Source organism: Schistocerca nitens, chromosome 1 (genome assembly GCF_023898315.1).
Source record: "Schistocerca nitens isolate TAMUIC-IGC-003100 chromosome 1, iqSchNite1.1, whole genome shotgun sequence".
Lineage (NCBI taxonomy): Eukaryota > Metazoa > Arthropoda > Insecta > Orthoptera > Acrididae > Schistocerca > Schistocerca nitens.
The window spans coordinates 995,402,113-995,427,302 of record NC_064614.1 but is presented as its reverse complement, the minus strand read 5'-3'; the positions used below and the strand labels follow the sequence as shown (position 1 = coordinate 995,427,302).

Sequence of the window (25,190 nt, the reverse complement as noted above, 5' to 3'; positions counted from 1 at the left end):
GACTTTACCGGCTGAGGGTATGGCTTTAAACTTTTTCTTGGTAGGGGAGTGGGTGTGGCGCCACTCCATTGATTGCCGTTTTGTTTCAGGTTCGAAGTGATAAACCCATGTTTCATCGCCTGTAACAATCTTTGACAAGAAATTGTCACCCTCAGCCACATGACGAGCAAGCAATTCCGCACAGATGGTTCTCCTTTGCTCTTTATGGTGTTCGGTTAGACAACGAGGGACCCATCGGGAACAAACCTTTGAATATCCCAACTGGTGAACAATTGTGACAGCACTACCAACAGAGTTGTCAAGTTGAGCACTGAGTTGTTTGATGGTGATCCGTCGATCATCTCGAACGAGTGTGTTCGCACGCTCCGCCATTGCAGGAGTCACAGCTGTGCACGGCCGGCCCGCACGCGGGAGATCAGACAGTCTTGCTTGACCTTGCGGCGATGATGAAACACGCTTTGCCCAACGACTCACCGTGCTTTTGTCCACTGCCAGATCACCGTAGACATTCTGCAAGCGCCTATGAATATCTGAGATGCCCTGGTTTTCCGCCAAAAGAAACTCGATCACTGCCCATTGTTTGCAACGCACATCCGTTACAGACGCCATTTTAACAGCTCCGTACAGGGCTGCCACCTGTCGGAAGTCAATGAAACTATACGAGACGAAGCGGGAATGTTTGAAAATATTCCATGAGAAATTTCCGGTTTTTTCAACCAAAATTGGCCGAGAAAAAAAATGTGTTGCATTACTTATTGAACTGCCCTCGTAGATGGTATGTGTGCTACGACATTATATCCTGTGATATTAATTCTTGCTTCAGGAGCTTCCAGTGGCAGGTGAGTTTCTTGAAGATTTATCATGTCGATGGTATTATCAGTTGCCAGTCTGCTTAGGTATTCACATTTGTCTCTGGAGATTCCTTCTACATTCATTTGCAAGATACTTAATTTGGCACCAAAGTGCCTCGTCAATTGGCGTTTAAAATTGCCATTTTTGTTTTGTTTTCGCTGCTGCCGGTGGGGGCCGTGAATGATCGCTGATCCAGTACGGTCGTCGTTTGTGTAGACTTTTTGCGTCCTTTTCTTGAAGGACATTGCCCGGGATGCGACATCTTGGAGGTCGTCCACACTTCGCACCCCGCCAAACTGAAGAGATTCGTGGTGATCGCAGAATTCCACATCCCAAAACTAAATACACTCTTAAGACGAAGAAAGGTGACACACCATGAAGGAATTTTCCGAATGGGATGGGAATCAGTAGATGTTATGTGCATCAGGTACATACAAACAAATGATTACAATTTTAGAAAAATTGGATGATTTATTCAAGAGAAAGAACTTCACAAATTGAGTAAGTCATTAATGCTTTGGTCCACATCTGACCCTTTTGCAAGCAGGTATTCAGCTTGGCATCAATTAATTGAATTGTTGGATGTCCTCGTGAGAGATTAAGTGCCAAAGTCTGACGTTTTGGTGCGTCAGATCTTCAAACTCCCGAGATGGTAGTAGGAGGGCCCTGTCAATAATGCTCCAAACGTTCGCAGTTATGGAGACCTTCGTGGCGAAGGTAGGGTTTGGCAACCACAAAGACAAGCAGTAGAAACTCTCGCCGTGTGCGGGCGGGCATTATCTTGCTTAAATGTAAGCCCAGAATGGCTCCCCATGAAGGGCAACAAAATGTGCAGTAGAATATCGTCGATTTACTTCCGGGAAATACCGAGCAAAGTCGTGACGGCAGAGATTCGGCCCACAAGGCGCCTGCACACCCGGCACGCATTCGGTTTGGCACGCAGTGGCAGACCCTTCTTTGAACTGTAGGAGTTGCAAATGTTATGTTCTTGACGACAATCACAGCCCACAGTTGTAACTGTATTCCACCTGTTTACACAGAGAACACAAAAACGCCTTTTCAATAAAAAGATATCGCCATCTCGACACTCGACGTACAAAGGACCTGAAAGGGGGATGAACTGCCCGCACAAGGGAGAACACGACAATAAACCATACACTTACGACGGGCACCAAAATAAATTTCTGGTTTCGATACGTATGTTAAATTTGATTCCAAGTTTCTATCTTCATTCGTGGAGGAGGTATAATCTCGTGAATAACGTGGGAGCAGCCTTTATTACTGCCATGTTGGAGAATGACACGTCGCATCCCGACTTAGAGAGTCACGTCGCCTCCTCTCGTCAACGGTTGCGGCACGAGTTGGTTGCGGCTTACTACGCATATTTCTGTTGAATTATGCAACACCTTCCGCGCCGCACCTGGAGCTTCAAGTCTGTTTAGTCAAAAGTAACGCTATGTGAAACTACATCCTAGAATATGTTTCTGTGTAAGTTCAGGCCCCTCTTTCTTTTAGAAGGAGCAGATGCAGAAATGCCTGAAAATTTCCATACCTGTCAGTGCAGTGTGTTGCATCTCCAGCGGCGGGGTCACGGGCGTGTTCGCCGACGCGACGTGGGCGTCGCATAATAACAAGCAGGTGCGTGCTTGCCTGCCTGCCTGCCGCCCCGCGCATCACGTATCCGACTCGGCGCCAGTTAGGCGACTGCATTTGCATAAATCCGTAATTCTGGCGCCGCGTCTGCCGGCCGCAGTCGCGGAGGAGCGCCCCGGATTAGTTCTGGGACTGCAGATCCCGAAATGCCGGCAAAAAGCGGTGACGTCACTAGCGGAAGCGCAAGCGGAGGCGGCGGCGGCGGCGACGGCGGGCCACCCCCCGGGACTCCGGAGAGCCGACGGCCATCTGTCGCCTTCCGTAGCTCAGCCTCGCCCACGATGGAGGTAGCTGAGTTCTGCAGGCCGTCTAAGAGGGCACCACCACCGCCAGTGATCTGTGTTATTGGCTGTTCGAAAAATATTGCATTACGAGTACATCTTCATATATACTCCGCTAGCCACCAAGCGGTGTGTGGCGGACGGTACAATTCGCGCGAAAGTCATATTTCCCCCCTCTATTCCACTCGTGGATCGCGCGAGGGAAAAACGACTGTCTGAACGCCTCAGTACATCTACATCTACATCTACAAGATTACTCTGCAATTCACATTTAATGGCTTGGCAGAGGGTTCATCGAACCGCAATCATATTATCTCTCTACCATTCCACTCCCGAACAGCGCGCGGGAAAAACGAACACCTAAACCTTTCTGTTCGAGCTCTGATTTCTCTTATTTTATTTTGATGATCATTCCTACCTATGTAGGTTGGGCTCAATAAAATATTTTCGCATTCGGAAGAGAAAGTTGGTGACTAAAATTTCGTAAATAGATCTCGCCGCGCCGAAAAACGTCTTTGCTTTAATGACTTCCATCCCAACTCGCGTATCATATCTGCCACACTCTCTCCCCTATTACGCGATAATACAAAACGAGCTGCCCTTTTTTGCACCCTTTCGATGTCCTCCGTCAATCCCACCTGGTAAGGATCCCACACCGCGCAGCAATATTCTAACAGAGGACGAACGAGTGTAGTGTAAGCTGTCTCTTTAGTGGACGTGTTGCATCTTCTAAGTGTCCTGCCAATGAAACGCAACCTTCGGCTCGCCTTCCCCACAATATTATCTATGTGGTCTTTCCAACTGAAGGTGTTCGTAATTTTAATACCCAGGTACTTAGTTGAATTGACAGCCTTGAGAATTGTACTATTTATCGAGTAATCGAATTCCAACGGATTTCTTTTGGAACTAATGTGGATCACCTCACACTTTTCGTTATTTAGGGCCAACTGCCACCTGCCACACCATACAGCAATCTTTTTTAAATCGCTTTGCAACTGATGCTGGTCTTCGGATGACCTTACTAGACGGTAAATTACAGAATCATCTGCGAACAATCTAAGAGAACTCCTCAGATTGTCACCCAGGTCATTTATATAGATCAGGAACAGCAGATGTCCCAGGACGCTTCCCTGGGGAACACCTGATATCACTTCAGTTTTACTCGATGATTTGCCGTCTATTACTACGAACTGCGACCTTCTGACAGGAAGCTCTTATTTCCCTTATCTTTGAATTATGATCATTACGCAATTTGAAAGTTGGTGGTAATAATATATGCTCTACACCCTCGGCGTAGATCGGAATTTCGGAGTTTAGTGAGCAACCCCTTCCGTTTAGCGCGCCGTCCGTCTGCAAGTGTGTCCCACTTCAAACATTCTATGAGATTTGTAACACTCTCGCGATGGCTAAATGTACCAGTCACGAATCTTGCCGCTCTTATTTGGACCTTGTCAATCTCTTGAATCAGACCCAACTGGTAAGGGTCCCATACAGACGAACAATACTCTAAGACTAGACGAACTAACGTATTGTAAGCTATTTCCATTGTTGAAGGACTGCATCGCTTTAGGGATTCCACCAATAAACCGCAATCTAGAGTTCGCCTTACCCGTTACTTGTGTAATCTGATCATTCCATTTGAGATCATTTCGAATGGTCACACCCAGGTACTTGACTGATGTTACCTCTTCCAAAGACTGATCATTTATTTCTTACTCATACATTAATGGGGATTTTCGTATTGTTATACGCAGTAGGTTACACTTACTAGTATTGAGAGATAACTGCCAGTCATTACACCACGCTTTTATTTTCTGCAAATCCTCACTGATTTGTTCACAACTTTCGTGTGATACTACTTTCCTGTAGACTACAGCATCAGCGGCAAACAGTCTAAGGCCGCTGTCAGTACCATCAACCAGATCGTGTATATAAAGCGTAAAAAGCACAGGACCTATTACGCTGCCCTGTGGCACACCTGAAGTTACTCTTGTTTCTGTTGAAGTTATCCCGTTCAGGACGACATACTGCTCCCTGTCTGTTAGAAAACTTTCTATCCAACCGCATATGTTATTGGACAGACCGTAAGCGCGCACTTTTTGTAGCAAGCTACAGTGCGGAACTGAGTCGAAAGCCTTTCGAAAGTCGAGAAATATGGCATCAACCTGGGAGACGGCATCTATAGCCTGTTGTATATCATGCACAAAGAGTGTGTCTCGCATGACCGCTGTTTCCTAAAACCGTGCTGGTTTCAGCAGATGAGCTTCTCAGAGTCTAGAGAGGTCATTATGTCTGAACACAAAATATGTTCCATGATTCTACAATAAATCGATGTCAGTGAAATTGGCCGGTAATTATGTGCATCAGATTTTCTACCCTTTTTATAGATTGCTATGACCTGGGCCTTCTTCCAGTCCCGTGGAACTTTCCGCCGTTCCAATGATCTCTGATAGATGACGGATAAGAATGGTGCTATATTTGTAGCATATTCAAAATCTTACGGGGATAGCGTCTGGTCCAGATGCCTTTCTGGCGTCTAAGGATCTTAACTGTTTTACAATCCCAGATACACTAAACACTATGTCAGCCATCCTTGCGTTTGTTCGATAATTGAAAGGGGGAATGGTGCTGCAGTCCTCTACCGTGAACGAGTTTTTGAAAGCTAAGTTTAGAATTTCGGCCTTCTGTTTATCATCATCAGTAACAATACCCGTACTGTCAGCAAGAGAAGGTGTTGATTTATTTGTAGAGTTCATAGATTTTACGTACGACCAAAATGTTTTGGGGTTAGTTTTAGAATCTGCAGATAAAACATTGCTTTCAAATTCGTTAAAAGAGTCTCTCATTGTCCTTCTGACAACTACTTTCATTTCGCATAATTTCTGTTTGTCAGCGAGGTAGTGACTACGTGACAAGTACCCGTCTTTACCAACCTTCCACCTGGTTATTTGCCGCTTACTGCCTCCCATTTCACCATTTCATTTTATTTGCAGCTGAAGTGCCCGCCTCCATAACAAAGTTATCAGCTGTCTGACTGAAAGCTACGCGGAGGAGCATGGTTCCATTCACTGCACCGTCAGAGATTTTTTCTCTGGGGCACTAATTCCTCTCCTTCGTCTCAGACTAGCACTTACAACCTACGCCTTCAATTATTGGTGGATGTATTCCAATCTCTGTTTCCCTCTACAGTTTTTATCTTCTACAGCTCCCTATAGTACCATGAAAGTTATTCCCTCATTTCCTATCATCCTGTCCAAATGGTTCAAATGGCTCTGAGCACTATGGGTCTTAACAGCTGAGATCATCAGTCCCCTAGAACTTAGAACTACTTCAACATAACTAACCTAAGGACATCACACAAATCCATGCCCGAGGCAGGATTCGAACATGAGACCGTAATGGTCGCGCGGTTCCAGACTGACGCGCCTACAGCCGCTCGGCCACTATCATCCTGTCCCTTCTTCTTGTCAATGTCTTCCATATATTCTTTTCCTCGCCGACTCTCCGGAGAACGTCCTCATTCCTTACATTGCCAGTCCACCTAATTTTCAACACTCCAACACTCTTCCATAGCACCGCATCTCAAATGCTTCGATTCTCTTCTTTTCCGGTTTTGCCACACTGCATATTTCACTACCATACAGTGCTGTGCTCCAAATGGACATTCCCAGAAATTTCCTCTTCACATTAAGGCCTTATGTTTGATACTAGTAGACATCTCCTGGCCAGGAAAGCCCCTTGTTTCCCGTGGTAGTGCGCTTATTATGCCCTCCTTGCTCCGTCCTTCACAGATTGTTTTGTTGCCTACATAGCAGAATACCTTAACTTCATTTATTTCGTGATCACCAATCCTGATGTTAAGTTTCTCGCTGTTCTAGTTTCTACTACTTCTCATTACGTTCGTCTTTCGTGGATTTACTCTCAGCCCATATCGTGTACGCATTAGACTGTTCATTCCATTCAGCAGATCCTTTCATTGAGGACAGCAATGTCATCAGCGAATTTTCACATTAAATTTTAATTCCACATTCGAATGTTTCTTTTATTTCCGCCATTGCTTCTCAAATGTATAATTGAACAGCAGTGGCGGAAGATCACATCCCCGTTCAAATGGTTCAAATGGCTCTAAGCACCATGGGACTTAACATCTGAGGTCATCAGTCCACTAGAACTTAGAACTACTTAAACTAACCTAAGGACATCACACATATCCATGCCCGAGGCAAGATTCGAACCTGCTACCGTAGCAGTCACGCGGTTCCGGACTGAAGCGCCTAGAACCGCTCGGCCACCGCGCCCGGCCACATCCCCGTCTTACACCTTTTTTAATGCGAGTGCTTCACTCTTGAGCTTCCATTCTGATACAATGAAGTGCCAAAAAACAGGTATAGGCAAGCGTATTCAATTACAGAGATATGTAAACAGGCAGAATACGGCGCCTGTATAACACAAGTGTCTGGCGCAGTTGTTAGATCGGTTACTGCTGCTACAATGGCAGGTTATCAAGATGTAAGTGAGTTTGAAAGTGGTGTTACAGTCGACGCACGAGCGATGGGACACAGCATGTCCGAGGTAGCGATGATGTGAGGTTTTTCCCATAAGACCATTTTACGAGTGACCGTGAATATCAGGAATCCGGTAAAACATTAAATCTCCGACATCGCAGCGGCCGGAAAAAGACCCTGCAAGAATGGGACCAATGACGACTGAAGGGAATCGTTCAACGTGACAGAAGTGTAGCCCTTCCGCAAACTGCTGCAGATTTCAATGCTGGGCCATCAGCAAGTGTCAGCGTGGGAACCATTCAACGAAAACAGAAATGACCATTATGGAGCATAACAGGGATGCCTTGCAACGAGCAGTTCAGAAGAGATCTCTAAACCCTCGTACTCTTACGGATTTATGGACAGCTCTGCAGGGTTCATGGTGTCAGTTCCCTCCGTCATCACTTCAGACATTAGTCGAGTCCATGCCGCGTCATGTTGTGGCACCTCTGCGTGCTCGCGGAGGCCCTACACGATGTTAGGCAGGTGTACCAGTTTCTTTGGCTCTTCACTGTAGTCCCAACTTTTAAACTTACATACACGGAAACGTAAATTATCTCCGCAGCCCCTGGTGGGCTCACCGGTACCGACCGATCTCGGTGTCGTCGTTCGCCTGTGGCGCCATTCGGTGCGGTATGAAGGGACGTGGGTTCAGCGTATCCGTTGTCAGTTTCTTTACCTGAAGCCACTACTATTTGGACAAGTAGCTGTTCAATTGTCATCACAAGGCTGATAGCACTCAGCTCCAGTCCTCTGACTAGAGACAAATCCTTGACAGTAACAGCAATCGAACCTGGATTCGCGCTCATCAATCAGCACCGAAGGCGGACACTTACGTACGTAGTACCACTATCAACATACATATCAGCTACTGATGCTGAGGCCTCAAAAGTTAAGAATTTGAGTTATTTAGACCGAAACTGTTGAAAAGATATGACTATTTGGTTACCTTTTAATTCAACCAGATGTAATCACATCAGACACAGCTATAACGACGAGGTAGTTCTGTTCCTCTGTAGCGCGTCATAGTGCATAACAGACTCTATGTAGTATTCCCATGCCATTTTTTCCAGTAGTGGTCGATACTTAGTCATTTATCTGCATGGACCTGCATTGCTAACGAAATAAGCTCTGGACAGTGTTCTCTACTAGTTTCTCAATAGTCAGTCTCTCCCCTCAAATAATTATTGTAATTTACTCGTATTTAGCAGAACTGATCGCGTATACTATATAATTGGGTTCGATCAACTGCAGCAATTATCAGATATATTTGATAATATTGTTACCTACGTAACTCATAATCAATCCCCTTTGTACCTACAAATATTTGGTAACTTCTTGCTCCATCAAATCCATAAGGAAAAATTAGCGATAGTAAGGCCAAATCATGAATCAAACATAAAGTGCCACGTAACGATTAACTATACAGCCATCGTCATAGAATTTTGACCACAGAGATTCGAGGCTATCTGCAACAAGTACTTGGCAGTCGACACTCCTGAACGACTGATCGTGAGGAAATTTCAACCTGCAACAATCATTCAGAACATGCTAGGAATTTTCGAGAGATAAGCCAATCATTTCGAGGAGAATGTCACATTTGTAGCGAGGCTGGAAGCAGAAATTTCGAGAATGTCCTGTAGAACTTTGATATTTAAAATACAGGTGTTTATAATTTGTTATCTCTTTTGGTTTCCAACAGTGCCTTAGATTACAGTAAATGATTTACTTGTTAGAAAAGGAGATCGTTCATGATCGTACATAAACAAAAATTTTAAAAAAATAGCCTTCAGATTTCATCATTAAAAACGTTGCAACTTATGCAACTACATGTCTATCGTCATACCACAGTGTTGTTTCTGTCGTGTAGTTCATTATTATGCTATATTAATGAAATTAAGGTGATTCTAAGAGTATATGAGTTAAAAGTTGGTTGATTTGAGGGGAGTTAACAGTCAAGCTTTAACCACCTTCACAGCTGTGGGTAGGAATTTAAAATTTGCATTCCTTTGACTCTTACGAATAAACAGTTACTTTGAGCTAATTTAATCAGTAACTTCAGTGTAACAGCTATTATCTGGAAACGTTAAGTTACCTGCACACACCTTCGCTCGCTCGTCAGTCACTGGGTGCTGTTGTACACCGTTAGCTCGATGTCGGTGGATTTGCGACATGTGGTTATCTGGCTTACGTTACTCTAGCTGTAATCAAACCAAGGTTTTCCTGCATTCTGCATACTATTCACGCTAGTACTCCGTTCACTATACGACCATTAGTCGTATGAAGAAAGATACAAGCGTTTCTTAAAAGATTTTACACTACATGTTTCTTGCACTGTGGCAAAAATGACACTATTCGGTCCCCGCAAGATATTATTTTGATGGCTACAGCCCCATGGACCGTAGACACTCTGAAGTGTTTGCTGGAGAAGCCTGAGCAAAACACTGGCCTGAACTCCAAACACTATCTATGGTTCAAAACGAAGTGTCTGACACGCTTCGTATCAGATATGCTATAAACCTATTATTCGCCACATTTAAAGAACAATGGAAAAAAATACTCTTTTGTATCAGAATACTTTCCGGAGATTAAATATTGTCGTCGTATCACGGTAACTGATTCTTCCGTCGGCTTTTGGTGAAACTACATAATTACTCATGAAAAGCACAATAAGAGTGTGTAGTATCTTGACCACTCGTCTAATATAGGGTGCCTAGGAAGCTGTTTTCTTGCATCGCTAGGCAACAATTCAGGCAAATCGTATTAATGGAGTTTATTACAGTAAGTTAAGTTGACAATATTTGACTTTGCGTTTTCGCAAAGATGAGTCACAAACAAATGGCGACATGCAAATAATCAATGTCCTTCGGTATATATAATTTCAATGCAAGCAAATAACACAGTTCGTAAGTCACTGTTGTAGCGTTCATAGAGGATAAGTATCTATGTAGTAAGCATATCCCTCTGAGCATGTTCTCAACATCAAACCGGGCTAGTCACGTGTAGTAGGACGTCGCTGCTTGTCTGCAAATTATGGTTCCAGCGAAACTTTAATATTACACGTATTCACCTGTTTTTACATACGTTTCTACACATTTTAATAATAATAACAGCCCTAGTGCAGTATTGTTGTTGCTACGGACGTGAGGAGAAGTACGTGAAAGGAGGGCCAGATACTTTTCAAAGGTATGTACAACAAATCTCTAATAGTGAATATCATATTGGTGTGAGGTGCTTTATAGGTCTAAAAACATCGAGACGCGGTATTATACTAATGTTTTGTATTGTACAGCAGATTTCTGCGATTTCATTGCTACAAATGCGATTTTTTCCCCTTTCTCCGATGCATCGGCCCCCAATACAGTGTCCTGATTGTGATAAGTTTTGTTTGTCAATCAGGCAGAGACACAGCAACTAGGCTCGCTGAACATGAAAGCAGCAGAAGCTTGCAAAATTAGGAGTCCACGTTTCCTGAGCATGTACTGAGTGTGAGCCATAGCTACCAGCCACTGTCCCACTCCCTCCATTTAGCAAACAGTGGCCAAAGACTCAACCTGTCGTGAGTCCTGGACATCAACAAACTTCAGACCAACAGTCCTGATTCAATACTGGATGACCAAACACAGCTTAGTAATTCCCTCTTATAAACTTCATTTAAACCTCACTGTTCTCCAATACTTCCCACACTCTCCGTTCCTTTCTATTCGTTCATTTGCCTGTATTTATTTCTTTTTTTGTGATTACCTGTGTGATTCATACAATCTATTATTATAAATATAATAATCTATTTTTTTATGTTTTCAAAGATCAAATTTCTGTTGGTCATACTCCTTTCAATCCGTTGAAGCCATTTAAGTCACGGTCTTCTTCTGTGCTTTCTGTTTGTAGGTTTCTCTTCAAACATTTTTTTTTATTCTTTCTTGTCCCATTCTCACTAAGAATTTAATTCACAAAAGTTGTTTGCGTTCTATTGCCTTCATTATAGTATCTTCCTTGTATGTTATTCCTCGTATATCCTCTTTTATTCATGTTCCACATGAGCGATCCTTGAAGCTCATCTTATAAAGTCAATTTCTAGACCTTCAATCTTCTTGCATTTCTTCTTCATAATCTTCCAGCATTCTAAACGATGATTGGAATTGGCTCAAATAAGATTTGTTTTTTCAATTTTGATATTACTCTCCATTTGGAGCTCAGCCTTTTTGTCAAGTCATCTCTACACTGACTGCTACCCTTTTCCTGTGGCTTCACCCACATATACTTTTGACACAATGTTGCCCATATCTCGTCCCCCTCTCTGTTTCCACATCTTATTCCAGCACTCTGCCTGCTTCATGCTCCCATCTCTATCTCCTCGTTCCTAGTCTCTCTCTTCACCTCTTCTTTCTCCCTCTCTCCGGGCATCTCCTCTTCCCCCACAAACTAAATATCTCCTCTTCCCCCTCTCTCTTTCGATCCCCTACTCTTCCATCTCTCTGCCCATCAACTCCATCTCTTCCCTGTGGTGCTCACCATCTGCCCCTCCCACACTCTGGTGTCTACTCCTTCTCCATTCTCTGTCCTTCTCCTCCTCCCCATCTCTCTGTCACTACCCTCATTTCCCCTTCTCTCCATCCATCCCCTCCTGACTCCCTCTCTCACTACCCATCCCTCCACCGTGGCTCGCTACAAACACAATATGCTCTCACACAGGGCAACCTACAAGTCAGGGGCTGGAAAAACCGTTTCTTACCCGTGAGTTACAGGCCACTGTAAAAGCAAGTCATTAAGACAGGCCGATAGTACTCTAACAAAGCATGCCTGTTTGTAGGGAAGCTTACATGTTGGGGGTGCATGTTGGGGGCTGTGAAACAGTTTCTTGAACCTGACATGTAGGCAAATTGATCAGGCAGTCTAAACATATCCTACATAGTATGACTGTCATAGAGGACAGCCTATATGCCAGGGGCTGGGAAAACTGTTTTTGCCCTATCTCCACTTCGATTTGGGCCAGGAGGTTTTAAACCCTACAGTACTGACACTTGTGAGAACTGCTGTTTCTGTGCAAAATTTGGTTGAAATCAGTCTAGTGGTTTAAGAGAAGATCCTGGACGTACACACATACCTACTCCATACTTCACATATATAACAGATACTCCCTAGGTATTTTCTAACTTTCACCACTATCAGAAGTAACATTTCAAGAGACTGCATTCCTGTCGTTAAGTATTCTGTCTCCCTGATGTTCATCTCTAGTCCCCATTTGCTATAGTCTTCTAATAATTTTCTCGCCATTTAGGAGTTATTTTCATCAGTCGCAAGACCGTGTGATCATTTGCGAGTAAGAGGGTATACACATTGTGGTGTTCTGAATGAATTACCACTTTAATTCATTTATTTTTCCATTTCTACATGGCGATTTGTAGCTATAGATACAATGGCGTCAGGAAGGAAATCTGGCCACCACCTGTCACTAACAGGATGAAAAGCCCTATATAGCAATGCCGTCCCATGGAGGAATGGAATGTGGCATGGACGGGAAGAAGAAGATTTTGTTGTGATTCTCAGGAGAAAAAGATTAAAAACAGCAGCTCAGAGGGTAATTTCGTATTTCTGCAGTCTTGAGTTCCTCATTGCCAACACCATCAAAACGTAAGGAGTGGATAAAATTTTAGCTATGGGTCACTATGAAGACTTTTGTTAGGAGCACTTTTGCTTTTATGCGCGAACTTCCTTTATTAGAGGAGTCACAGTGCAGCACTTTCGTGCAAAGGTAGAAAGATTGCAAGATAAGTATATCTCCGTAGATATCACGTGCAGGACCGTGTCTATTAAATAGAGACAGATACGCCTTTATGAGGAGCACAGAGAGAATTGCACTTTACCAGTTTTATGAACCGACATAAAGTTGACTTATTTTCTTTGGAGCTGAAGAGCAGCGGCAGAGCGGAGGGAGGGATGGCGCCATATTTCAGCGCGATATCTCCACGTGGCGTCCGTTTTAATTAATAGCGGGAGCGCGGGCCGCGGCGCTGGCTGCGTTCTGCTCGCGGCAGCCAGCGATACGGCGTGACAGGCGCGGCTGCGGCGGCGGCCAGAGCTGCGTTTGACGCGGCCTCGTCTGGCGTCGTACTGTACCGCACAGCGTCTGGTCAGCTGCCTCGCTGGAAACCGCACATTAATTACGCTTACCGTGTCTCCTGGCAATACACCGCTGGAAAAAAATTAGTACACCGTTTCAGAGGTTTCCAGTTCACTCAAGAGTTATTGTTGCAACAGCGCATGTGGAGCACGTGAATTATCACACTTACAGGCCAATAGAACAAGAGGTTCGAAGGCACCAAGTATCGACCCATGCTGAAACAACGATACTAGTACAAAGTGCAGCCTTCTCGGACGGCAATGTAGGCACCAACTCTGGCATCCGGTCAATCGTGTAGATGGCGACTACTGTCCTGGAACACGTTATGCCACTCCTGCTCCACCTGTCACGTGCCAAACGTTGTGACCGAGCTGTTCCAGGCGCTGCAGTCCGAAACCGTGCTGCTGCTATGGTCGCAGGTTCGAACTCTGGCATCCAGTCGATCGTGCAGATGGCGACCCTGTCCTGGAACACGTTATGTCACTCCTGCTCAACCTGTCACGTGCCGACCGCTGTGGCCGAGCGGTTCCAGGCGCTGCAGTCTGGAACTGTGCTGCTGCTACGGTCGCAGGTTCGAACTCTGACATCCAATTGGTCGTGCAGATGGCGACCCTGTCCTGGAACACGTTATGTCACTCCTGTTCAACCTGTCATGTGCCGACCTCTGTGGCCAAGCGGTTCCAGGCGCTGCAGTCCAGAACCGTGCTTTTGAATCTGTCACATAGTTCTGTAAGAGATGTTGGTTGACGAGTCACACATGTCACTTCTCGTCCCGTCATATCCTAGACGTGCTCGACTGGAGACAAGTCCAGAGATCGTGCTGGCTGTGGAAGTTGCTGAACATCTTGCAGAGCACGCTGAGTTTCTCGAGCAGTGTGTGGGTGAGCATTGTCCTGTTGGAACAAAACAACATCTTTCTGTTTCCAGAACGGCAGAAGAGCGAGTCTAACATCATTCTGCACGTACCGAGCGCTTGTTTGCGTCCCCTCCACAAACACCAAAGGTGAACGACAGTTGTAGCTTGTCGCATCCCAGCCTGCGATGGGGCGACTGTGTCTTGGACGGACGCTTTCTTCGAGACAGCGCTCACCAGGTCTACGTCGTATGTGCAAACCACCATCAATTGTGTGCAGCCAGAATCTCCTTTCATCGCTGAAGACCACGGCGCGCTATCCCATATTCCTAGTGATCCTCTAACGGGACCAGTCGAGCCGTCCACGTCAATGCTGTGGCGAGAGCGGGAAAAAGGCTAGAGTTGTGCGTGCCCGTAGTCCCACTGCTAATAACCAGCTAGCAACAATTCGTCTTGTAACGCCTGGGTTCACGAGCTCTCTTACCTGTGCTGTGCTAGCTGTACGAGCTGCCACTGCTGCCCTTACAATGCGGCGGCCCTGGCGGGCATATGTGCTTCATGGACGGCCAGAACCTCGTCTACGGTTGTGAGAATGTTCACGTGACCATTGATACCAGCATCGTTGCAAAACTGACGCGGCACGTCCAACTTGTGCGGCAATTCTCCAAAAGGACCATCCCACCGCTCGGAAGGTCACAACGCTACCCCTTTCAAACTCGCTCAGGTGACCATAGCAAGCACGAGTGCGTATCCATGGCGTGGTTGCCTGCTTGCTTCACACATTTGCACCACATTGAGTTTTCTGGGCTTTATTGTTTTTTATTTGTTGTGATTTAACTCTCCTGCCCCATATGGTCTGGGGAGGGCTGGCAGTGGCACAATCGTCCGCTCTTCAGTCGAGTGACATTAAAAATAAAAGTATGAAATAGTACATACAAACGGCGATAGAAAGGGAGACATAAGAACATAATAAGGGTGTAACACGCCCGGAAGTACGAATGAGTGAGGTACTTTAAACTGACTTCTCGTTTCGTGACCGTTGCTTTTCTTGACCGTGCGCCCTGTCCACACCACGTACCTGATAATGCCACGGCGGTCGTACTGTTCTGCTCCACACTGATGTTGGCTTGCCTGAAACTATCTACCGAAATATGCAAGTGGGTTTAGGGGAGTCACTCAACGTTAAAACACAACACTGTCCTATGTCTGGTATGAACATCTATATTCGGAGACAATATGGAAACCACAGGTTGCACTGTTTACGTTCTAATTCAGAAGTGTTATCCAAATTAATGGATGATTAACAGTCCACAAAACATCATTTAGACGAGCGTACGCGTAATCGACACGACGCCGGTGATTGTTGATGCTGCGGAAGCCGAATGATCGAAAGAAAGTTCTTACGCTCGTCACGCATACAGATACCTTGTAATAGTCCTCGTTGTCACTAGTAATGATATAACACTGTTCGTAAAGTTAATTTTTCAGTTCTCAGCTCTCACTTGTACGAGCGTGCGCGTAACCGTCGCTGCGCGGTTGATTGTTGATAATGCGGAAACGCGATGATCGAACTCGACTCTCTACAGACGGGGCTGCCCGCAAAGATACTCCACAACTAAGCCAGCGATATGACAATACGCTTACAAGGGGAGATGAGTCTTCTGGCAATGAGCATTCGATATTAAAGCGCAGATGTGGATTGTGCTCTGGACGCTATGCCACTACGCTATCTGTAGCCGGACGACGTTGAAACTATTATCAGTACATCTGCAATTCTATAGATGGCATATGCCCTCATCAGATCAAAATCGACGTCGTCTTTCCAGATGTACTAATTTTTTCCGGCAGTGTATACCGTCGCAGTTATAAGTATGGAAGAAGTCATTAGTAACAGGTTCATAATCATCACTAGAAAGCATCTTTATCTGTGCTCCACAAGCCACCTTACGGCGTGTAGTATATAAGGGACGTAATATCTTTCCCGACTCTTCCCGAGTAATGGTGTTTGGTTTGTGGGGCGCTCAACTGCGCGGTCATCAGCGACCGTACGAAGTCCCAATTTTTTTCACAGTCCAACTTCTTTGACAGTCCAATCTAGCCACTGTCACGAATGATGAGGATGATGATGAAATGATGAGGACAACACAAACACCCAGTCCCCGGGCAGAGAAAATCCCCAACCCGGCCGGGAATCGAACCCGGGACCCCGTAAACCCCACTCTTCCCGGTAGGCACGTCTCCGTGAAACACACTTGTCTTGTAGCGTCTGCCGCTGAGCGTCTGTTTGAGCTATCGCGTAACGAAATGCACCCCACTTCTTCGGGTTTTCTCTCTCTCTTCTGTTTATGCAAACTGTGTCGGGGAATGAAGACTCCTACGCCATCTGTTGGTGTCCTGTTAAGTCTGTACATTGTGCTGCCCTCTGCAGCGGATATATTTTAACTATAACTTTAAAATGGACGTTTGAAAATAAAGGTGTGTGTGAGCACAAGTTTTACTGTGTCCTTGATTTAACTAGTGTGTAGCAACAACCTGGCAAGAGTCCTAGATCTGAGAGCAGTACTCAATTATCGGTCGAACATGTTTTTTGTAAGGCACTTGCGTTGTTTGACGAATATCAGCCTGGCATCTGCTTTCCCTTTGAAGTCATTCCACTTTAGGCTTCGCATAGTTACTTCTAGTAGTTAATGTCTTCAATGATATTGCCGCCAATACCATAATCGAACAACAGCGAATTCTTTTCATATTTATGCTCCATCAGCTTCCACTTGTTGCACCAATAATGCATCCCTACAATTCATTATAATCTTCTGGCATCTCTATCTTCCTGCAATAAACGTAATCAGTACAACGAAAAACCAGTCTAAAGTTGCAAATTTCACTTTGTTTTAATCACTCAATGACTAGTTTCGGGCCGAGACTCAGTTTAAAATCATCGTAACATAGTCAAAAACTGTATTTCCGAACATGTAAAGACCATAACAAAAATGTGCAAACGAACAGTTACTGCGCAACAGAGTTTTCACATGGTTTTTACATTTTCGGAAACACCATTTTCCATTTTTTTTACGATGATTTGAAAATGGGACTCGGCTTGAAACTAGTCATCGAGTGAATGAAGGCCGGCCGAAGTGGCCGTGCGGTTCTAGGCGCTGCAGTCCGGAACCGCGAGACCGCTACGTTCGCAGGTTCGAATCCTGCCTCGGGCATGGATGTGTGTGATGTCCTTAGGTTAGTTAGGTTTAACTAATTCTTAGTTCTAGGGGACTAATGACCTCAGAAGTTGAGTCCCATAGTGCTCAGAGCCATTTTTTGAGGGAATGAAGAAAAGTGAAATTTCCAACTTTGGACTAATTTTTCGTAGTACTGATTAACATAATTGCAGACTCACAGCTATTCCAGCATGCTGGAAGTTCGAAAACAGTATCGCCTGCGAGCGGCCTCACTGAACATCCGGCGTTATCCATTAGACAATATATATACATATTGTGTGAACAGTAACGGTCATTAGTTCCTTTGGATACTTCTGAAAATATCTTTTACATCTACGAATTTTGTTTCTTTAACCCTTTGAGTCCCAGGAATATGAAAAAGTATTATTCTAATTTATTAAGAAAATTAATCTTTATTATCGTAGAAAGCAACGAATACAATCAGAAAATGGCAAAAGATAAACACTCAATGGCTCAAAGGAAGTGATTTCAGTTTGGAAGCACTTGGGCATATCGTTTTCAGCCACCCATAATTTCATGCGAATATTTGAAAGCAATTACGCGTTTTTCCTAGACACAGTTCCACATCTTGATACTCCAATGAACTCATAATGCCCGAAACAAATAACAGTTCTAAATAACAAGCAAAAATGGGACTAGAATGTAATACACTGAAATCAAAAGTACACACTGCTGTAGTAGTTTCTTTTGGAAACCTCTCATAGAAGCACTAGTACAATTTTGCGTTACAATAGCAGTAGATGTACTTACTTTCACTCTCAATTATCTTCTCAGTATGATCACTATGAAAATTGTGGTTCACCGCTAGACACCACGCTTGCTAGGTGGTAACTTAAATCGGCCGCGGTCCTGTAGTACATGTCGGACCCGCGTGTCGCCACTGTGGGATCGCAAACCTAGCGCCACCACAAGGCAGGTCTCGAGAGACTGAGGAGACCTCGCCCCCAGTTCTACGGACAACATAGCTAGCGATTGGACGTGCTAAGCCATGCTCTCATTTGCCGAGAGATAGACAGTAGAATAGCCCTCTGCTAAGTTAAATGGCGACCACCTAGCAAGGCGCCATTTGTATCAGTGCCAATAGCTTACGAGTATGCAGGAGAGATGTATTCCAACAAGAGAATAAAGTTAAGTATTAAAAAAGCTACGTATTTTTCTTTAGTGCATTTATAAGTCTCATGTTCCAGACTTCACGCCCGTCTGCGTTAGCCTTGCGTGCCCTATCGGCTACAGCCTTGTGTCTGGGCTGTATGGTCTAGACACAACAAAAATAGTACATGTTACAATCTCCTACAATCACGGATCACTGTTGCTTTGAGCCGGCCGGAGTGACCAAGCGGTTCTAGGCGCTTCAGTCTGGAAGCGCGAGACAGCTACGGTCGCAGATTCGAATCCTGCCTCGGGCATGGTTGCGTGTGATGTCCTTAGGTTAGTTAGATTTAAGTAGTTCTAAGTTCTAGGGGACTGCTGACCTCAGATGTTAAGTCCCATAGTACTCAGCGCCATTTTTTGTTGCTTTGAACGCCGTAAGTGACTGCTATAACGCATTAGAATCCTAGAAGTACCTCAGTGATTGGTGATTTCATGCGTAAGACACTGGTACTTCAGATAAAAAAATTAATAAAACGGCGATTTGAGGAAGAAACCATTGGTACTTTAGGCTTTAAAAACGACGAGTTGCCCCCTCCCCTCCCCGAATGTCAGAATGGCGCTGCGGTATACGGGCAGGCGCGCCGGTCTCAGAGCGAATCCGCCCGGCGGATTAATGACGAGGGACGTGCCAGTCAGACTGGATGTGGCTTTTAGGCGGTTTCCCACATCCGACTCGGTGAATACTGGACTGGCACCCCCGTCCCGCCACAGTTACACGTTAACACAAACATTTAGCAAACTTTCACACACTTTCACATGGATAACATCACAAGCAGACAATTAGGGTATACACGAAATAGATAACTTGTTGCCACTTCGAAACGCATCGTTGAGTCACAACTCATTGAGTGGTCTCGTCTCTCTATAGTTCACACTATAGTGGCGCTTCAGGTGCTTCTATTACAACAGTAGTTTACAAACAGCTCTAGTCCGATACTACCCAGCCTTCCCCTATGCGTAGTTAAGTGAAAAATACATTTAAGCATAAAAAGTCATTTGACCTATGCGCCTTCGTTCAACTTTTTCGATAATCAGTGATTGTTGTGCTCATGACGAAGTGCTTGAGTCATCAATCTTAAAGTTGTTTTGGCGCTCAGAATACTGCATTATGTCTGGTGTAAATACAGCGCTCAGCAAAAGCAGAAAATGTGGCTTACAGAAAACGAGTGCTGCATCGGTGCACTACGGAAAGCCCTTGTACGAAACGGATGGTTTGACCTACTGTATATTGTTCGTACCATGTTGGTAACGTCTGTGGTACAAGCAACGAGTCACTTGGACGTAGCTTGGGTGACGTTTCGGAAAAAAACCTTCGATACTACGGTGTATTTCAGCACATCCGATATGGATGAACCGTATTTACCACAATGTGAGTGGCGGCTTTTTGGTCAATCTGATCGCTAAACGCAGAAGACGAGAGCAAGGTCCGGTCGCCTTGGTGCATACAGGTCTAAAGCTGTACTGATCGATATAAAACATCCACTGTACCTTTTGTTGAGCAGAAAACATAACTGTAGGCAGTTGTACGGGTACTGAGCTCTTTATTTTACAGTATTCATTCTCTGCTACAAAGAGCATAGTAAGAGGTTTTGAGATCCAGCCCACTAAAGAGTCGCAGTTCTTTTACGCCAAGTACATGTCAGAAAGAACAGACACCATATCCATATAAGTATGCAGTTTTGGCAATACCGGCTATGACCTTCCTCTTCTTTGCGGATGCACACATATTACCCGAACTCTTAGCGGACTTGGTAAGAATGTCTTCCACGAGTAATGAGTGTGTTGGGTAGGGACACTACGAATGTAGTGTGTAGACATACAAGGTGAGAATGTGGGTCTCGCGAGAGGCGTGCGCGAGATAGTCCCTGCAGTCGCACTATCCTCTGTGCCCTCGGCAGCTCAGAACCGGCACGGTAGCTCAGCATGTTCGGTCAGAGAGCAGGTTGGTCTCTGTAATAAAAAAACTGAGCGAAGGGATCAACAACGAACTTCAACGGATGTCATGTGACGTCCGCTACGACCAAACACAACGGACAATTAAAAAAATGATGGATAGAGCGTCTGCCATGTAAGCAGGAGATCCCGGGATCGAGTCCCGGTCGGGGCACACCTGTCCCTCTTGATATATATCAACGCCCGTTGGACATGTCCGAAAGAACAGACACCATATACATACAATAAAAGTTATTTGGATATCACTGTATTATGTTTTGGACATCAAGCGCCACACAGCAAAATGTACCAAAGTAATGCATCAGTTTGTACCACACTCTTGATAAAAGTTATTGATTAGTTCTTATTTTGTCGCCACATTCCTGCTCTAGCGACGCCCTGTCAAGCAAGTGTTTAAGTTAGTGACTAAAGGGTGCAGTCTACCACCTTTAAAGACTTATGACAGTAAAATCCTTTTCTGTCGAATTAATACTAGCATTCAGTTGCAAGATTTTCAACAAAACAATACAGTTTATCAGAATTAACGAGTATTTTGCTTCTATAGAAATAAAAAGATTGATGTGCGATAGGAAGAGGTGGAGCCGAGTGACAAGTCATTCATGAACCGACCATTAAAAAAATGGAAATGGAAGGAAAGTGTGATCAACATGGCCATCTCGTCATGAACGCATGTATATTCATGCAGGTGTTGACCTTTAAGAAGCACACGATTTCACGCAGGTTGTGTGCGTTCACGAGCGGCCAACCGCACACGTTTTCCGGCACTTTGCGCTTTACGGAGTTGCCGCTATCGCAGGATCCGGCGGTTGGGCGGGCAGAGGTCGCGTGTCGACGCCGCTGCTTATCTCGGCGCTAAGGCTGCCTGATCACATGACGCACAGTAGCTCAAAGCCGTGCTCTCGAAGTACATTTGACGGCTTTTCGTACAGTGAGCAGGTCAGATTGTGGCCAGGTAACGAAGACAGCTTCTGATCCTGCAGCAAACACCAAACTACATAATATTCAGTCATAAGGACGTTACTCAGAAGCTTTCACAGTCTACGTCCACATGTCAATCTAAATACAACGCCGAAATAAAAGATACAACACCATAAAGGACAATGCCATTTTATTGGCAACTGAGGTGACACGTAGTTCCTCATTTTACGAGTATATATAATACTGGCCATTAAAATTGCTACACCAAGAATAAATGCAGATGGCAAACGGATATTCATTGGACAAATATATTATACTAGAACTGATACGTGATTACATTTTCACGCAGTTGGGGTGCATAAATCCTGAGAAATCAGTACCCAGAACAACCACCTCTGGCCGTAATAATGGCCTTGATACACCTGGGCATTGAGTCAAACAGAGCTTGGATGGCGTGTGCAGGTACTGCTGCCCATGCAGCTTCAACACAATACCACACTTCATCAAGAGTAGTGACTGGCGTATTGTGACGAGCCAGTTGCACGGCCACCATTGACCAGACGTTTTCAATTGGTGAGAGGTCTGGAGAATGTGCTGGCCAGGGCAGCAGTCGAACATTTTCTGTATCCAGAAAGGCCCGCACAGGACCTGCCACGGTCGTAACACATCTGAAAAGTAACGTCCACCGTTCAAAGTGCCATCAATGCGAACAAGAGGTGACCGAGACGTGTAACCAATGGTACCCCATACCATCACTCCGGGTGATACGCCAGTACGGCGATGACGAATACACGCTTCCAATGTGCGTTCGCCGCGATGTCGACAAACACGGATGCGACCATCATGATGCTGTAAACAGAGCCTGAATTCACCCGGAAAATGACGTTTTGCCATTCGTGCACCCAGGTTCGTCGTTGAGTACACCATCCCAGGCGCTCCTGTCTGTGATGCAGCGTCAAGGGTAACCGCAGCCGTGGTCTCCGAGCTGATAGTCCATGCTGCTGCAAACGTCGTCGAACTGATCGTGCAGATGGTTGTTGTCTTGCAAACGTCCCCATCTGTTGTCTCAGGGATCGCGACGTGGCTGCACGATCCGTTACAGTCAAGCGGATAAGATGCCTGTCATCTCGACTGCTAGTGATACGAGGCCATTGGGATCCAGCACGGCGTTCCGTATTACCCTCCTGAACCCACCGATTCCATATTCTGATAACAGTCATTGGATCTCGACCAATGCGAGCAACAATGTCACGATACGATAAACCGCAATCGGGATACGCTACAATCCGACCTTTATCAAAGTCGGAAACGTGATGGTACGCATTTCTCCTCCTTACATGAGGCCTCACAACAACGTTTCACCAGGCAACGCAGGTCAACTGCGGTTTGTGTATGAGAAATCGGTTGGAAACTTTCCGCATGTCAGCACGTTGTAGGTGTCGCCACCGACGCCAACCTTGTGTGAATGCTCTGAAAAGCTAATCATTTGCATAGCACAGCATCTTCTTCCTGTCGGTTAAATTTTGCGTCTGTCGCACGTCATCTTCGTAGTGTAGCAATTTTAATGACCAGTAGTGTAATAACAAATTCAGACCAAATGGCTTACTCACCTCACAGTATGGGGCGCCCAAACAGTCGCATCATTTCACAGAATGCGTCCCTTTGGTGGAAATGAAGACGTGTACGCTCGCTGTAAGTTGATCGTAAAGATGCCGAATGACAACAGTTTGGCCCAAGTAACTTGGGCCTTTTGTTGCAATTCGGACAGGTATATGTGGACGTGCACTGTCCTTCTAGTCGAAGAAATGGCAGTAGCGCAGAGACGACAGCCTGTGCAATGTAGCAGGCACTGGTTACTCTACCTTGCAGAAATACCAAAGTGACAGTGGGTTGTAACTGATGTTCCCACCGCCTCCCCCCATACCATGAAGCCTGGGACGGGATCCTACGTGCCGCGCACGAATCACTCTGGAATAGGCGGCTCACCAAGTCTACGCCTTACACGTGTACGTCCATTGCTCGCAAACAGACAGAACGTACTCTCATAACTGAAGACAATAGAGCGCCAGTGAAGTCTCAAGTGAACTCTTTCACGACATCAAGGTAGCCATGCTTGGCGGTGTCCTGGTGTCAGTGACAGTCTGGCCATAGGCACACCTGATTTAACCCTGCTGCAAGCAGACGGTTCCCAACGATCCCTGATGACACAGAGGGAGTAACATGTACCCGGGTTTCGTCCCTCAATGTTCGGTAGGCGACCGCTGCTTGCACAATGCGTCTGTACTATGCGGACGTCCAGAACCCGCCCTGCAGTTGTAGAAATGCATCACAGACCATCGCTGAAAGCAGTGACACACCACCGACACATTATGCTCAACATGTGCTGCAGTCTGTAAATACATCTATCCAGCTTCCCGCAGGTCCACAATGCGACCCCGTTCAAATGGCTGAAACTGTTCACAGGAGTACCTAGCCGACCGCTGTGGCCGAGCGGTTCTAGGTACTTCAGTCCGGAACCGCGCTGCTGCTACGGTCGCAGGTTCGAATCCTGCTTCGGGCATGGATGTGTGTGATGTCCTTAGGTTGGTTAGGTTTAAGTAGTTCTAAGTTCTAGGGGACTTACGGTCTCAGATGTGAAGTCCCATAGTGCTCAGAGCCATTTGAACCACTTTTTTGAGTACCTACTTGTCGATGGGACATTGTTGTACCCTAGAGTGAATTCTGCAAACACTGTTCACATCTTAACTCAGCATTGGTACTGCCTGCAGAACCCAAGCTGCAGGTGCGCAGACAAGCCTGCAGAGCGACGCGTGATAGCTAACAACCGTGATAAACGAGTCACTAAAACTACAACCCCTCATGTATGCACATACACTGACGAAAACAAAACTCAACACCAAGAAGGAGCTGTACGACATAAACGAAAGTTGGTAGACGTGTTTCTACATGTGAAAGATGATGTCTATCCAAATTTCGCCGCAGTCGCACAAGAGTGGAGCTAGTAGCGCCACTATCAGGATGAAAATCAGGTTTGCTTTAAATATACACTCCTGGAAATGGAAAAAAGAACACATTGACACCGGTGTGTCAGACCCACCATACTTGCTCCGGACTCTGCGAGAGGGCTGTACAAGCAATGATCACACGCACGGCACAGCGGACACACCAGGAACCGCGGTGTTGGCCGTCGAATGGCGCTAGCTGCGCAGCATTTGTGCACCGCCGCCGTCAGTGTCAGCCAGTTTGCCGTGGCATACGGAGCTCCATCGCAGTCTTTAACACTGGTAGCATGCCGCGACAGCGTGGACGTGAACCGTATGTGCAGTTGACGGACTTTGAGCGAGGGCGTATAGTGGGCATGCGGGAGGCCGGGTGGACGTACCGCCGAATTGCTCAACACGTGGGGCGTGAGGTCTCCACAGTACATCGATGTTGTCGCCAGTGGTCGGCGGAAGGTGCACGTGCCCGTCGACCTGGGACCGGACCGCAGCGACGCACGGATGCACGCCAAGACCGTAGGATCCTACGCAGTGCCGTAGGGGACCGCACCGCCACTTCCCAGCAAATTAGGGACACTGTTGCTCCTGGGGTATCGGCGAGGACCATTCGCAACCGTCTCCATGAAGCTGG

General features: G+C 45.7%; 1 protein-coding gene across 1 annotated transcript in view; it reads left to right on the top strand.

Moving 5' to 3' along the window:
• The window catches only part of LOC126218298 (uncharacterized), a 101,377-nt gene that overhangs the window by 3,535 nt on the left and 72,652 nt on the right, over positions 1–25,190 (top strand). Inside the window, exon 2 of the mRNA XM_049942117.1 lies at positions 2,368–2,792. Within this exon, the coding sequence (XP_049798074.1) occupies positions 2,368–2,792 (425 nt within the window). The remainder of the gene's footprint in view (positions 1–2,367; positions 2,793–25,190) is intronic.